General features: G+C 36.4%; 1 protein-coding gene across 1 annotated transcript; it reads left to right on the forward strand.

Annotated features, from left to right (window-relative positions):
• Positions 1-4,426: 4,426 nt before the first annotated feature.
• Positions 4,427-12,074, forward strand: FGB (fibrinogen beta chain). The gene is made up of 9 exons (XM_045798779.2): positions 4,427-4,557; positions 4,791-4,811; positions 7,212-7,403; positions 7,874-8,057; positions 9,226-9,453; positions 9,995-10,108; positions 10,464-10,589; positions 10,793-11,078; positions 11,678-12,074. The coding sequence occupies exons 1-9, from the start codon at positions 4,486-4,488 to the stop codon at positions 11,907-11,909; spliced, it is 1,455 nt and encodes a 484-aa protein (XP_045654735.2). The 5' UTR covers positions 4,427-4,485; the 3' UTR covers positions 11,910-12,074.
• The last annotated feature ends 526 nt before the right edge of the window (positions 12,075-12,600 follow it).

Here is a 12,600-nt window from a genome sequence, read left to right on the forward strand (position 1 = left end):
ATTTTTTAAGTGAATGTTACTAAAATACTCCAAAATAAAATGAAAGTTTTTATTTTCTACAGATTTTACTACTGGTACTATACACTTTAAGTATAAAAACCTTTAGTGATTTATTGCATTGTTTGAAAACACAGCTTTTCCATCTAATGTGAAATGTATGCTTTAAAAATAGTCTTGATTCCTAAAATTTTGATTTTAATTTTCCCTTTGGATTAGTTCAGCAAACTCCAGAAGCCATCTTACCAAAAGATAACAGGGGAATGGGTACTATTAGAAGGACATCAGGTATCTCACAAATTTGACAGAATAATCAAATAATCAAGGTTAGAGGTTTGGATTACTTCCGCTGCCAAAGTTGGTAGGCTCTCTCTCTGGAATACTGCTATGAATGCGACATCAGGTCAGTCAACCCAATTCTTTGCTTTTTTCCTTTGAAAACATTAAATTGGGGGAGAGAAGCTGATAGGGCTACCTTAGGGAAGAAATCTACCACCAGCTCAAGCATCTGCGGCTAGAGGGTCAGGGTATCACTATACTAACAGGACAACTGGAGCCCTGTGTTTCAAGGGTCATTCCAGGAGAAGGGAGCTGCACTCTAACAGGTGTTCATTATAGCCTTGTGGTTTTGAGTATCAATGTGGCAGAAGGAGAAGAGCATCTCTGTCTTTTCTCTGGCTCTTATGATTGGCATGGGGTGAAGAAAATGTGCTGGTTTTTCCCCTGTTGCCATGCTCTATACCAGCTTCCTTCAGGAAAGCAAACTGGTATCTTTCAAGTCAATAGAGGGAGACTCTCTCCAGGAGACGGTGCTAGCCCCTTCTCTTCTTCCCTGCAAGACGCTTTCCCATTGCAAATGGCTAACCAATTACAACTGTCATTGCGATACTGGTCTCAGGCTTGCCCATCAAAGCTCTGGTCCAAGTTAGCCTCCAGCTCTTGCATATTAATTTCCTCTTGGATAGTGGTTCTCAAACTGTAGCTCAGGATAAGATGAGAAAAATACATAAAGACTAATAATGATTTAGTATCGTTTCTCAAATGTTATGGCTATTTAGACAAAGAGAATCAGTATTTTATTCATTTAATCATTCACTCATTCATAAACTTGTTTCGTAGATATTTATAAAATACTTAGCACGTGCCAAGGGTGTGACATAAACCACACAGTCATTCAAACAACGAGTTTCAAGCCCAAAAGCCTTTTCCTTTCAAGTCCCTTTTCCCTCTGAAGGAGGTTAGGTCCCTAAGTTACTATTCCCAAAGCCTCACCTTTCCCTGACTTAGGCTCAATGCGTTATTACAAGTAGTTCTAATTTTCTGTCTTTCACTGTAGGCATAAAGCTTCATGATTAGAGGGCACTTTGTCTACCTTGTTCACCAAAATATCCTTGGCCCCCAGCATACTACTTCCACACAGTAAGAGCTCTATAAATATTTGATGAACACAGATTGCCTTGTGTTCTATAGACTGGGCCTGAAGAATTGTAAAGGTATCAGCAAGTGCATTGACAATCAGTGCACACACGTCTGCCCCTCATGCCAGAGAGCTGCCGGGCAGGACAGATTATCTGTCATCTCTGTCACTGATTTACTGCCCTTGACTTATGTAACGGTTTCAGCTAATAGGAAGAACACTGCACTATTGACCTGAAAATTTAACTGAACAAATAGTACTCCCTTCCTCCTCCACCAATAGCATCAACATTTTAAAAAATTTAAGTGTTTTTATAAGCAGAGTATCTACAAATATATTTTTCTCTTTGAAAATATGGTAATTTACTTTGTAATATTAGGCACTTTAGAGTGTTAGTGTAGCTGTATATAACTCAGGAGGAAAAGATATCTCACAAGAACTGGAATTTTAAAAACTCATAGTTATTATCACTGCGTTGGTCATGCCTTTCACGTAAGCAAGAATAGCCACACCCACATGCATATATCAGGGTGCAAATAAAGGCTAAGAATGAGTGAGCTGGTCTGAGACAGTATAGCCCCGAGACATGGGATGGCCAAAATAACAACAACAACAAACACACAAAAAAGCTACTGATAAATTCTTTATAATGTTTATATTTTGTTGGGCAATATGACATAATGGGCAGCGAGCATGGACTATAGGCTCAGACAGTCCTGGGTCAAGTCCTGGTTCCCGCACTTACTACCTGAATGCCTTGGGGAGTTTGCTTAACCTCTCGGAGCCTCAGTTTCATCACCAAAGAACTTCGTGGTTTCAGGAATTAAGGACGATAAATGATTATCAGGACTTGGCTTCTGAGGCACGTTTCAGGGAAAGCTGGTTCACTCATTCATTCTCCAATTTTTTATTGAATGCTTGCCATGTCAATCTTGCTCACAAATGTGTCCCCAGCCTCTAGCATACTACCTGTCACAAAGGAGGTTTTCAAGAACTATTTGTAAAACAAACATTAAGTCTCTGCTCCTCTGGAACATACATTCTAGTAGCTTCCGTCCTCCACCTTTCTGTTGATGATGGGAAGAATGCCAGTCAGAGTAGAAAAAGGTGGGAATTTTAAAGGAATTTTTATTTTAATGTTGTACAAGATTCTATTAAATGCCAGAAGGAACTTGAACATCAACAAACTTCTGAAAATTAAATAATGGTTCTATTGCTAGTTTCAGTGCTTGAAAATGAATAGTCTGATAATGTTACCTTAAAAGAAAAAAAATTGTTTTAGTCTACTTATCAGATAGTCTTTTCAAATCAGCAAGAATCTGACATTAACATAAGACCCTGTCCAGATTATTAAAATGAGCTTTTGCTCAGTTTTACTTCAAAGAGAAATGTTCTTGCATCTCTTTTAAATTAATACACACATATATTTGCTTTTATGGTCGGGTGTGTATTCTTCTAAGAAAAATTAAAACTAAGCTGATCTTAAAATACAATATTTACTCAGTACTGATTAATGAGAGACAAATTTGGAAAAATCCAGCGAGGTATTTTACTTAATTTAAACTCAATACTTTGCTTCTGCAAATTTGAGTTAAAAGAATTTGGGGGTGCAATCTCTGCTGCCCAGAGAAGAAAATAATTTAGTGGGTCTCATACCATTATCAAGAACCTGCTTGCAAGCATGATTTATAGGTGAAGGGTTTAAGAGGTACAAATTTGCATTATAAACTAAGTCACGGGGATGAAAAGTACAGGTAAGAAATAAAGTCGATAACATTGTAATAACTGTGTATGGTGACTGGTGGTTACCTTGGTGAACATTTCCTAACATACATATAATTGTAGAATCACTATGTCGTATACCTGAAGCTAATTTAATATTTTATGTCAACCCTACCTCGATTAAAAACATACTCTCCTGACTTAAACCTGGATAACCTGCTATCTTCCAAAACATTACTTTTTAAATGTCATGAGAATGTTTTACTTTCCCTACTAAACACAAACACACACATACGCATGCACACACAGAAAATGCTATAAAGCAACACACTTTCTGGGATTTGTGTTGTTGACTTTGAGTTCCCCATTGATTCTTGTAGGAGTTGCTAATCGTGATTGCAACAAATAAATAAAAAGATGAGAGCTGGGGATTTGGTGGCTTACAGGAAGTGATGATGGACCACATTAAGTGTCTGAGCCTCTATTTGAAATAGATGTATGAAGGCTTCACTAATGGTAAACTAACATTGTCTTTATAAACAATAAAATGCACTGTAAAATATATATAATGTGATATAAATATAAAATGTTAATTATGTGTCCAATCACAACAATAATGATTTTGATTTAGGAATCTGTGCTCCCTCAGTTATTTTAACAGTGTTTGGAATTTTTTTGAACACTTTAACTTGTATCATTAAAGGGCAAACTGTGGAAAGAAGTGAGAGCAAAAAGAGAAGTTGACATTCTCCTTTTGATGTCTCTCAGAGTATAAGGCATGAGTTGTAATTTTCCTATTCTGATTAACGTCTAAAAGAAAGGATAAATGTATGGTGCTATAATATTATTTTTAATGTATTGGCCTCTTAAAACTTAATTACATGATTGCCTCAAAGCATAAACATTTGTGCTATACTTTTTATGAACTCACAGTTTTAGTGGATTCCTTGTGAGTAGGTCCAGATTTTTGTGCTTAGGTGAAAAATACTTATTTCTTCACACATTCCTTGTGAACTTCTACGCTAATTTACTGGAAAGGTGATACACATTTCTTTGAGGAATGTCCTAATTTTCCCTCTTATTGTCCAATAAAGAACTGTGGTGTTTCTAAATTCAGCCAACAGAGACTAGTTATATGACAAGTAAATAAGTCTTACTGGGAAGATGTTGCTTAAGTGATAAAATGGTTCAGCCAACAAGTGAACCAAAACGTTAAATATTAACTAAGGAAGGTAACCATTTCTAAAGTGATGCGTAACAAAGGACTCAGCTATATATAGGATTGAAGATCTCTCAGTGAAATCCACAAGCAAAGGACGGTTTCTTGGAACTTCCAAAAATTTAAAACCATGAAGAATCTGTTATTGCTACTATTGTGTGTTTTTATTGTTAAGTCACAAGCTCAATATTATGACGATTTGGTGACTATTTTAAACTTATTATATTATTACTAATATTATTAATATAAAATATAACAATGTAATCATATAAATATTTTAATGAAATTAACCTTGATTTTAGTTATGAAATTGAATTGTTAATCTCAGGGACCCATTTTACTTAAAGAATGTTACGTAGTATTTCTATAGTATTTCTTACATAAAAACAAAATAATGATTTCTTGTTTTCTTGTTTCTTACCTTTATCTTCCCAGGATGAAGGAGAAAAAGTTGTGGTAAGATTGCTTTTCTTACTTGTTATCCTGAGTACTGTGATTGTCATTTAATTCTAGCAATATGTTTTTACAGTTATGAGGACAAATCTGAGAATTTTGCAGGCTATAAAATAATGAAAAATCAGTATTTTAAGAGAAAAAAGCTGTGGTAGATTACTCTTTGGTGAAGGAGAGTAATATATAGTTCCTGAAATTACTGGTGACTTATGAATGAAAATTGTAAACTAACTAATCTAAAAGTAGAATAGACCAAGTACAGTGATAGAAAATGAAATAATTGTTTTTTTTTCAAGTGAGAAAAAGCTAAATCATAAGTAGTATTTATTGTTATTATTAATAGTTATGAAACACATAGTTCAGTATAAGTTATTCATCTGTAGAACAGTTCTTCCTCAACTACTCTCTTTGCAGATTTATTTCTCTTGGTTTGAAGAGAACAAAAATACAGAAATGCATTTAGGGTGATAAATACTTGAAGGATTTTAATTTTATTCTCAAATGAATCGTGATCAAATTTTTTGTATGTAACACAGACAGTCACACTAGAAATAAGAGTATACGATAAAAAAAAAAAGTATACGATAATACTTTAAAGGAAGTGATTTGTTCAGATTATATGTTAAATTTGAAGGGAACTTAAGTTGTTTTGATTATCAAACCATACAGATAAAAAGATAGTTGTCTGGTTAATTGCATTAGGTAAAAAGAATGTAAAGAATGTGTAAGAGTACACTTTTGTAAATACTTGGCTAAGAACTTTTACATTTCTACTCACCAGCTAATCCTTACAGAGAGAGTTTACTAGTTTAGGCTCCCAAATGGATTTTCTAGTTTTTGTTATTTCACTAAGTGATCTTCATGAACCTAAATACCCATAGAATTTCTTTAAATAGTTTTAATTTCCCTTTCTCTGGTAAAGCTAGACCATCAATGCTACCTCTGTAACGGCACTATGAAATAGAAAGAAAATATTTTTCTTCTATTATAATTTCATTTGCAATAAAAGGTGAGTCACATTGCATAAAATTCCTGGTAGAACAGACCAGGACCACATGAAATATATATATTTTCCCCAACTCTTCACACGTTATTATTTTTATTACAATCACACATACCCCGATACTATAGTGATTCAGCAGGCGGATCTGGGGCCAACTTGCCTGGGTCGAAAGCACACTCTCATTAAATGTTAAATATCATTATAACTTAATGAATAAATGACAGTAAAATTCAAAATAGAGTCATGGCATGACATCTAGGCTCACAGAATCTCTAGAGGGTTTAGCCTCTGCTTCACATCTAGTCATTTGTTAACTTGTAATAAGCCCCAAAAGTGTGATTGCTGACAAAGACCACATGCCAATACAGTTAATCCCAGCCAACACTTTTACATTGCATTGCCTATTTTCCACTTCATTGTCTTTTAATGTACTATTTTTTAAGTTGGCAAATAATTTTAATCATGTACCTTGAGAATTATTTTAGGTATGAGAAAATTATGGTGTTTGATAAAGAAATCATGAAGGAAATTTCAAGAGAATGATTTAAGAAATCATTTCGTGGATATAAAACAGGAATAAGATTGGAATTAGTAGCGGAGAAGCCTTTTGAACTGTAGTATCTATTATGTGTTATTGCGATAGAAAGAGTGAGTACTTACTATGTGTCAGGTGCTCTCTGGAGGGTGTCACATGCAAAGTCGTTTAACCCTTACAATCGTCTTACACAGCAGATACTATTATTATCCCTATTTGAAAAGGGAACTAGAGCACATATATCATAACTTGCCCAAGATTTGGTAGCCAGTAAGTGGTAGGGTCAAGATTTGAACCCAAGCAGTCTGGCTCCAGAGTCCCTTATTCCTCTTCAAACATGCTTGAGTCAAAGATTGTCTTATTACAAATAAATCCCAAGTAAATGTCACTTGGAATAAATCTGTATTGGTTCTTAAATATTGTTATATAGGAGTTAGGCAAACTAATCAATTCATAAAAACTGAAAGCGGGAAAATCATGAACAATGATTACAGGAATTTAGTAATCCGGATGGCTTGAGAATATTTATTCCTCCTGACAGTGTAGATGCCTTATTATTCTATGTATTTCAGTGTATGAGTATCAGGAATCTGAGGTCATTACTATTCACGATCTGATGCAGCTTTATTTTCAGGCTTTTTAAAAACTCCTCCAGGACAATAGCTTTACATGCAGTTTTTCTTTCTATTGTTACTAAAGAGACCTAAGCAGCCTATTGATTTACCAACAGTGACTAGCCAGTTGATGGACCTTAAGAAAACCATGAATCATGTGATAACTAAATTATAAATTGAGTGTATTGGAATAGTTCCATGTCAAATCTTCGATAACACTTTACATTGTATTTCTGCCTGGTTTCCTGAAGGCCACTGTCGATGCCCGTGGTCACCGGCCCCTTGACAAGAAGAGGGAAGAGGTTCCCACCCTGAGACCTGCCCCACCTCCCATCAGTGGAGGTGGCTATCGGGCTCGTCCATCCAAAGCAGTGGCCGGCCAAAAGAAAGTAGAAAGAAAAGCCCCTGATGCTGGCGGCTGTCTTCATGCTGACCCAGACCTGGTGGGTACATTGATGTTTCTTGTCCTGATGGGTCTCCCATGCAGAGAATGCCAATCTTCATCATGGCTTCCTAATGTTGCCTTGACCCACATCATCATCGTTATTTTGTTTCTTTATTTTGGAAATAACTACAAAACTTATTGGGCCTTTGGTTAAGGTTCCTTTTTAGTCTTCTTCAGTCTGAGCCCAAAACTGTAAAAAATGTTCTTAATTTTGTATTTTGCCCACCTCATTTTTTCAGGTGGTAAAATTTTCATAGTCCCATTGTATTTATTCTATGGTAAGGACTAATTTTAATCTTCACAGGATTATGTTGAGGACTCTAGAATTTCTGGACTTACATACAGAAAATCAAATTACAAGTTTTTATATTGGCTAATGATATCATTGAATTTTCACCATGTACTATTTTCACAAATACCCATAATCTGAATCCTTTATCTAATGCTCACTATTTTCTTTGTTTGCAGGGAGTGTTGTGTCCTACAGGATGTCAGTTGCAAGATACTTTGGTAAAACAGGAAAGACCAATCAGAAAAAGCGTAGATGAGTTAAATAACAATGTGGAGTCTGTGTCCCAGTCCTCTTCTAGCACCTTTCAGTATATAACTCTGCTAAAAGAGATGTGGAAAGACAGGCAGAAACAAATAATAGGTAGATATCCTGTGTTTTATGTTTGCTACTGCTATGAAATTGGAACTTCTTGAACTGCCATGGGAAAGCATGATTCTGAGAAGATCAACATTTCTAGATTATTATTATTATTGTTATTATTATTGCCTAAATAGCATCCTACTGCTTTCAGGATAAGCCTGATTACCCTAAGGTTCTCACTTAGCCACCTTTACCTGCCTCTTGCCATATAAGCACTATTCAGCAGTTCTCAGCTAGAATCATTTTCTATGAAAAATTCACCATGACGTCCTTATTTTCATTCTATAAGAAATGTGTGAATCAGAAGACAATATTCAGAGTCAACCTTAGCGTTTATAGACTTAATACTTCAGGTTCTGAACACAAGAAGGTGGTCTATGATGTACTCAATTGTGCTGCAGATAGTGCTACCAAATCTTTGACTCTTGAGATCTGACTGTGAAGTGCTATTGGCTGGGTGGTTAGGAATCAGCTAGTGAGGGGCGCCTGGGTGGCGCAGTCGTTAAGCGTCTGCCTTCGGCTCAGGGCGTGATCCCGGAGTCCCGGGATCGAGTCCCGGGATCGAGCCCCACGTCAGGCTCCTCTCCTGGGAGCCTGCTTCTTCCTCTCCCACTCCCCCTGCTTGTGTTCCCTCTCACGCTGGCTGTCTCTCTCTGTCAAATAAACAAATAAAATCTTTAAAAAAAAAAAAAGGGAATCAGCTAGTGAGTAAGCCTAGCATAGGCATCTCAGTGAGTAGCTTATCTAAATTTGGACATTTTTCAAAGGCATCATGACATTCTTCTTGTAAATTTCAAGGCTCTACTGTACTTATGTGAGATGAATAAGTAAATCGAGTATATCCACACGATGTTGAACTTCTGAGATGGGAGGCCTAAACATTTCTTTCTCCTCTTTTCCCCACCAGAGAAATAAAGAACTTTTTGTACTTATCACTAGGCATAATTTTTAGCTTACACCTAAGGTAAATTAGTAGCTAGACTTCATGTTAATTTGTATAAGTCATGGACGAAATAATTTTCTCTAGTACAACTACATGTCATGACAGTAGCTCTGTGTCTGTTAACTTATTCTCAGAAAATTAAAATCACAACTGTATGGTTGAATACCTGTAGTTTTTTTGTTGGGAGAAAATGCTTACCATTCCTTCATAATTTCATTTTTGCAGATAATGAAAATGCAGTAAACGAGTACTCCTCTGAGCTGGAAAAGCACCAATTATATATAGAGGAGACTGTGAACAGCAATGTCCCAACTAACCTTCGTGTGCTCCGTTCAATCCTGGAAAACTTGAGAAGCAAAATACAAAAATTAGAATCTGATGTTTCAGCTCAGATGGAATACTGCCGCACCCCATGCACAGTCAGTTGCAATATTCCTGTGGTGTCTGGCAAAGGTAACCAGTTAATAAACATATTTCCAGAGGGTTCCAGAACAAATACTCTCTAAAGATAAGAGAACTGGAAAAATCTTAGTGGCTCTTCCCCAACCAATCCCAATGACATAAGAACACATCATGAAGATATCCCTAGCAAGCTGTGTTCTGACTTAGCCTAATGTATTCGCCAGTTTTTGATGAATTGGATGTAATATAATGATGGTGGTAGCTCCACCTGGCTAATGCACATGTTTGCTTGGATAGGTGGCAGAAGCATGGGTAGGCGTAGGAGTTTCTCCATCCCGTGTGTTCTGGCCGGTTATGTATATCCTAGGACATAAAAAGTGGAGAAGGGCTTGTTTCATCCCCTTGGGAAATAGAACTCAAAACTGAGTTTGATTTTCAGTAAAAGGATGATTCAATTTCTATAATTCATTCTCAACTGTCTAATAAAACATTCCTCAGTAACCTGCGTCATCAGTTATCTTATAAAATTGATGACGAAAGACCAAGGAGTTATGCTGTAGTTCCCTGAGTATTTGTTATCTTATGTTTGCAGAATGTGAGGAAATTATCAGGAATGGAGGTGAAACATCTGAAATGTATCTCATTCAGCCTCACAGTTCTATCACACCATACAGAGTATACTGTGACATGACCACAGAGAATGGAGGTAAGGATTTGATAGTTGTTCACCTATTATGCTATAATTATTTTGATACTATAAAATGCCAAGAAATAAGACCTAGCTTCAACATAACTAACAATGAGCCATTTGACTTGGAACTTAACCCGATATTTTAAAGGTTATGAAATATCTATGATTCACAATGTGGGGTAAGATAAAGCACTTGAGGTCTCCAAAGATTTTAAGTTTTCCTTTCATATTTATTTCCTTATTGTATCTATTTTGAAGCACTAAACATAAGGGGACATAAAATAAATAGGTGAGGAATTCAGACATTCCCCCCAAGTGAGATTATTTGTTATTGGTTAATATGAGTCATTTTTGTTTCTTTCAACCAAAGGATGGACAGTAATTCAGAACCGTCAAGATGGTAGTGTTGACTTTGGCAGGAAATGGGATCCATATAAACAAGGATTTGGAAATATTGCAACCAATGCCGAAGGGAAAAAATACTGTGGTCTACCAGGTAAAAACTGGGAGTACAAAATAAATCATCCTGTTGAAAAATTTTTTTATTTCCATTTAAAAAATATAGTGCCGGGAGTCTGTTTTTAGGAGGTTAAGAAGAGTTTACAAAAATATTGTAAAACTAAAGATAAGGGAAGGAAGGCAGTTTTTAATTTCCAAAGGTGTCATTTTTGGTGAGATTTTATTTATTTATTTTTTTAGGTGAGTATTGGCTTGGAAATGATAAAATTAGCCAGCTTACCAACATGGGACCCACAGAACTTTTGATTGAAATGGAGGACTGGAAAGGCGACAAGGTGAAGGCCCTCTATGGAGGATTCACTATACAGAATGAGGCCAACAAATACCAACTGTCCGTGAGCAAATATAAGGGAACAGCTGGCAATGCCCTCATAGAAGGAGCTTCTCAACTGGTTGGAGAGAATCAAACCATGACCATTCACAACGGAATGTACTTCAGCACATACGACAGGGACAATGATGGCTGGTAAGTGTGATGTCTTTAACCCTGCTTTAAAAGCCACTATGAATGTTGTGATTGGGATCCTTAATGGAAGCTCGTGTTATCTATAACTATCATTTCTTGGGTGCCGCCTGGGCCTTAGCCGCCATACCAAGCTCTTCAGGTGTCACTCTAAACCATTTCTGCTGTAAGGTTGTCATTATTTTCCTCATTTGACAGATGAAGTTTAGAGAGACAAAGTAACTTAGCCAAGGTCATGCAATGACAAAAGACGGAACCGGAACTAGAGCACAGTTACCTTCTGAGTAGTGAGCATTTAGAAAAGTCTGTCTATTCTACTATGTGTATTGGAGTCTTCATTTCGTTTTCCATGGTTCTCTAATACTAAGGGAGCTGAAAGCTGACATGTCAGTTTAAAGAAACAAATGCAGATGAACTTGTCACCAGGCCTAGTTCTCTCTCTTTTTTGCTCTAGGGCAGAGAAGGCCTTTAGTGTTTTAGTTTCATTTTATTTTTAAAACCAGAGTGAAAGAGTACTGTGCCCAGTACCCTTCTGTGGGTATTTTGCAAAGAATTAACTCGACAGCACTGCAGTTCTAATAACCCCAAACATTTCCTTTCAGGATAACTACAGATCCCAGAAAACAGTGTTCTAAAGAAGATGGCGGTGGATGGTGGTATAACAGATGTCACGCAGCCAATCCAAATGGCAGATACTACTGGGGTGGACATTACAGCTGGGACATGGCAAAGCATGGCACAGATGATGGAGTGGTATGGATGAACTGGAAGGGGTCCTGGTATTCAATGAAGAAGATGTCTATGAAGATCAGACCCTTCTTCCCACGGCAATAACCCCCAAAACATAAATTTTTATTCTTCTATATGTAACACATTTTTTTATATTATGTCATTGGAATATTCTTTCACACATTGTGTCCCTCTAAGACTATCAAATGTTGTGAGTGTGACTTTTTGGGAAAAGTATTTAGGCTAAATGACATTAAAAATGGCACATGACTTTCTTTTGTATTCTTCATTTATATTAACTCACTGAGAACTAATGAAACAATCATTGTGGACAGTGTTCATAATTTCAGTTTCAGTTGATTCTGGAAAGCTTCAAATTAGGAAGAGGAATTTTCTGTCCTTGTTGTTCAAAAGTCCACTTTAAAGACTATTTATTTATGTAAGACCTGCCATACACAAAAAAAACTTTCGAAAAGATTTATTAATTAAACCAGTCTCTGTTACAATAAATTAATGTATTCTTATTTTGTAACCCACATGACCAATGAGTTAGGCTTTGAACTTGGGAGAAAAGAGGAATAATCACAACTTTAAGTAGCTAATAAACTGGTACTGAACATATGAAGATTCAAAATCTCACTCTGCACCATGGGAAAACCACTTCTCTGCCATTTAGCTAGACTTTGGGATCAGAAAGCTCAGTAGGACAATGAGGGTCCAGTCTTCATCATTTGTTTTTTGGGAGGAATAGTAGGGTAGGAAGCAGCAGTTGCCTATTGCCCCTGGAAGTTAGGCC

Source organism: Ursus americanus, chromosome 13 (genome assembly GCF_024610735.1).
Source record: "Ursus americanus isolate L20-20 chromosome 13, mUrsAme1.1.p, whole genome shotgun sequence".
NCBI lineage: Eukaryota > Metazoa > Chordata > Mammalia > Carnivora > Ursidae > Ursus > Ursus americanus.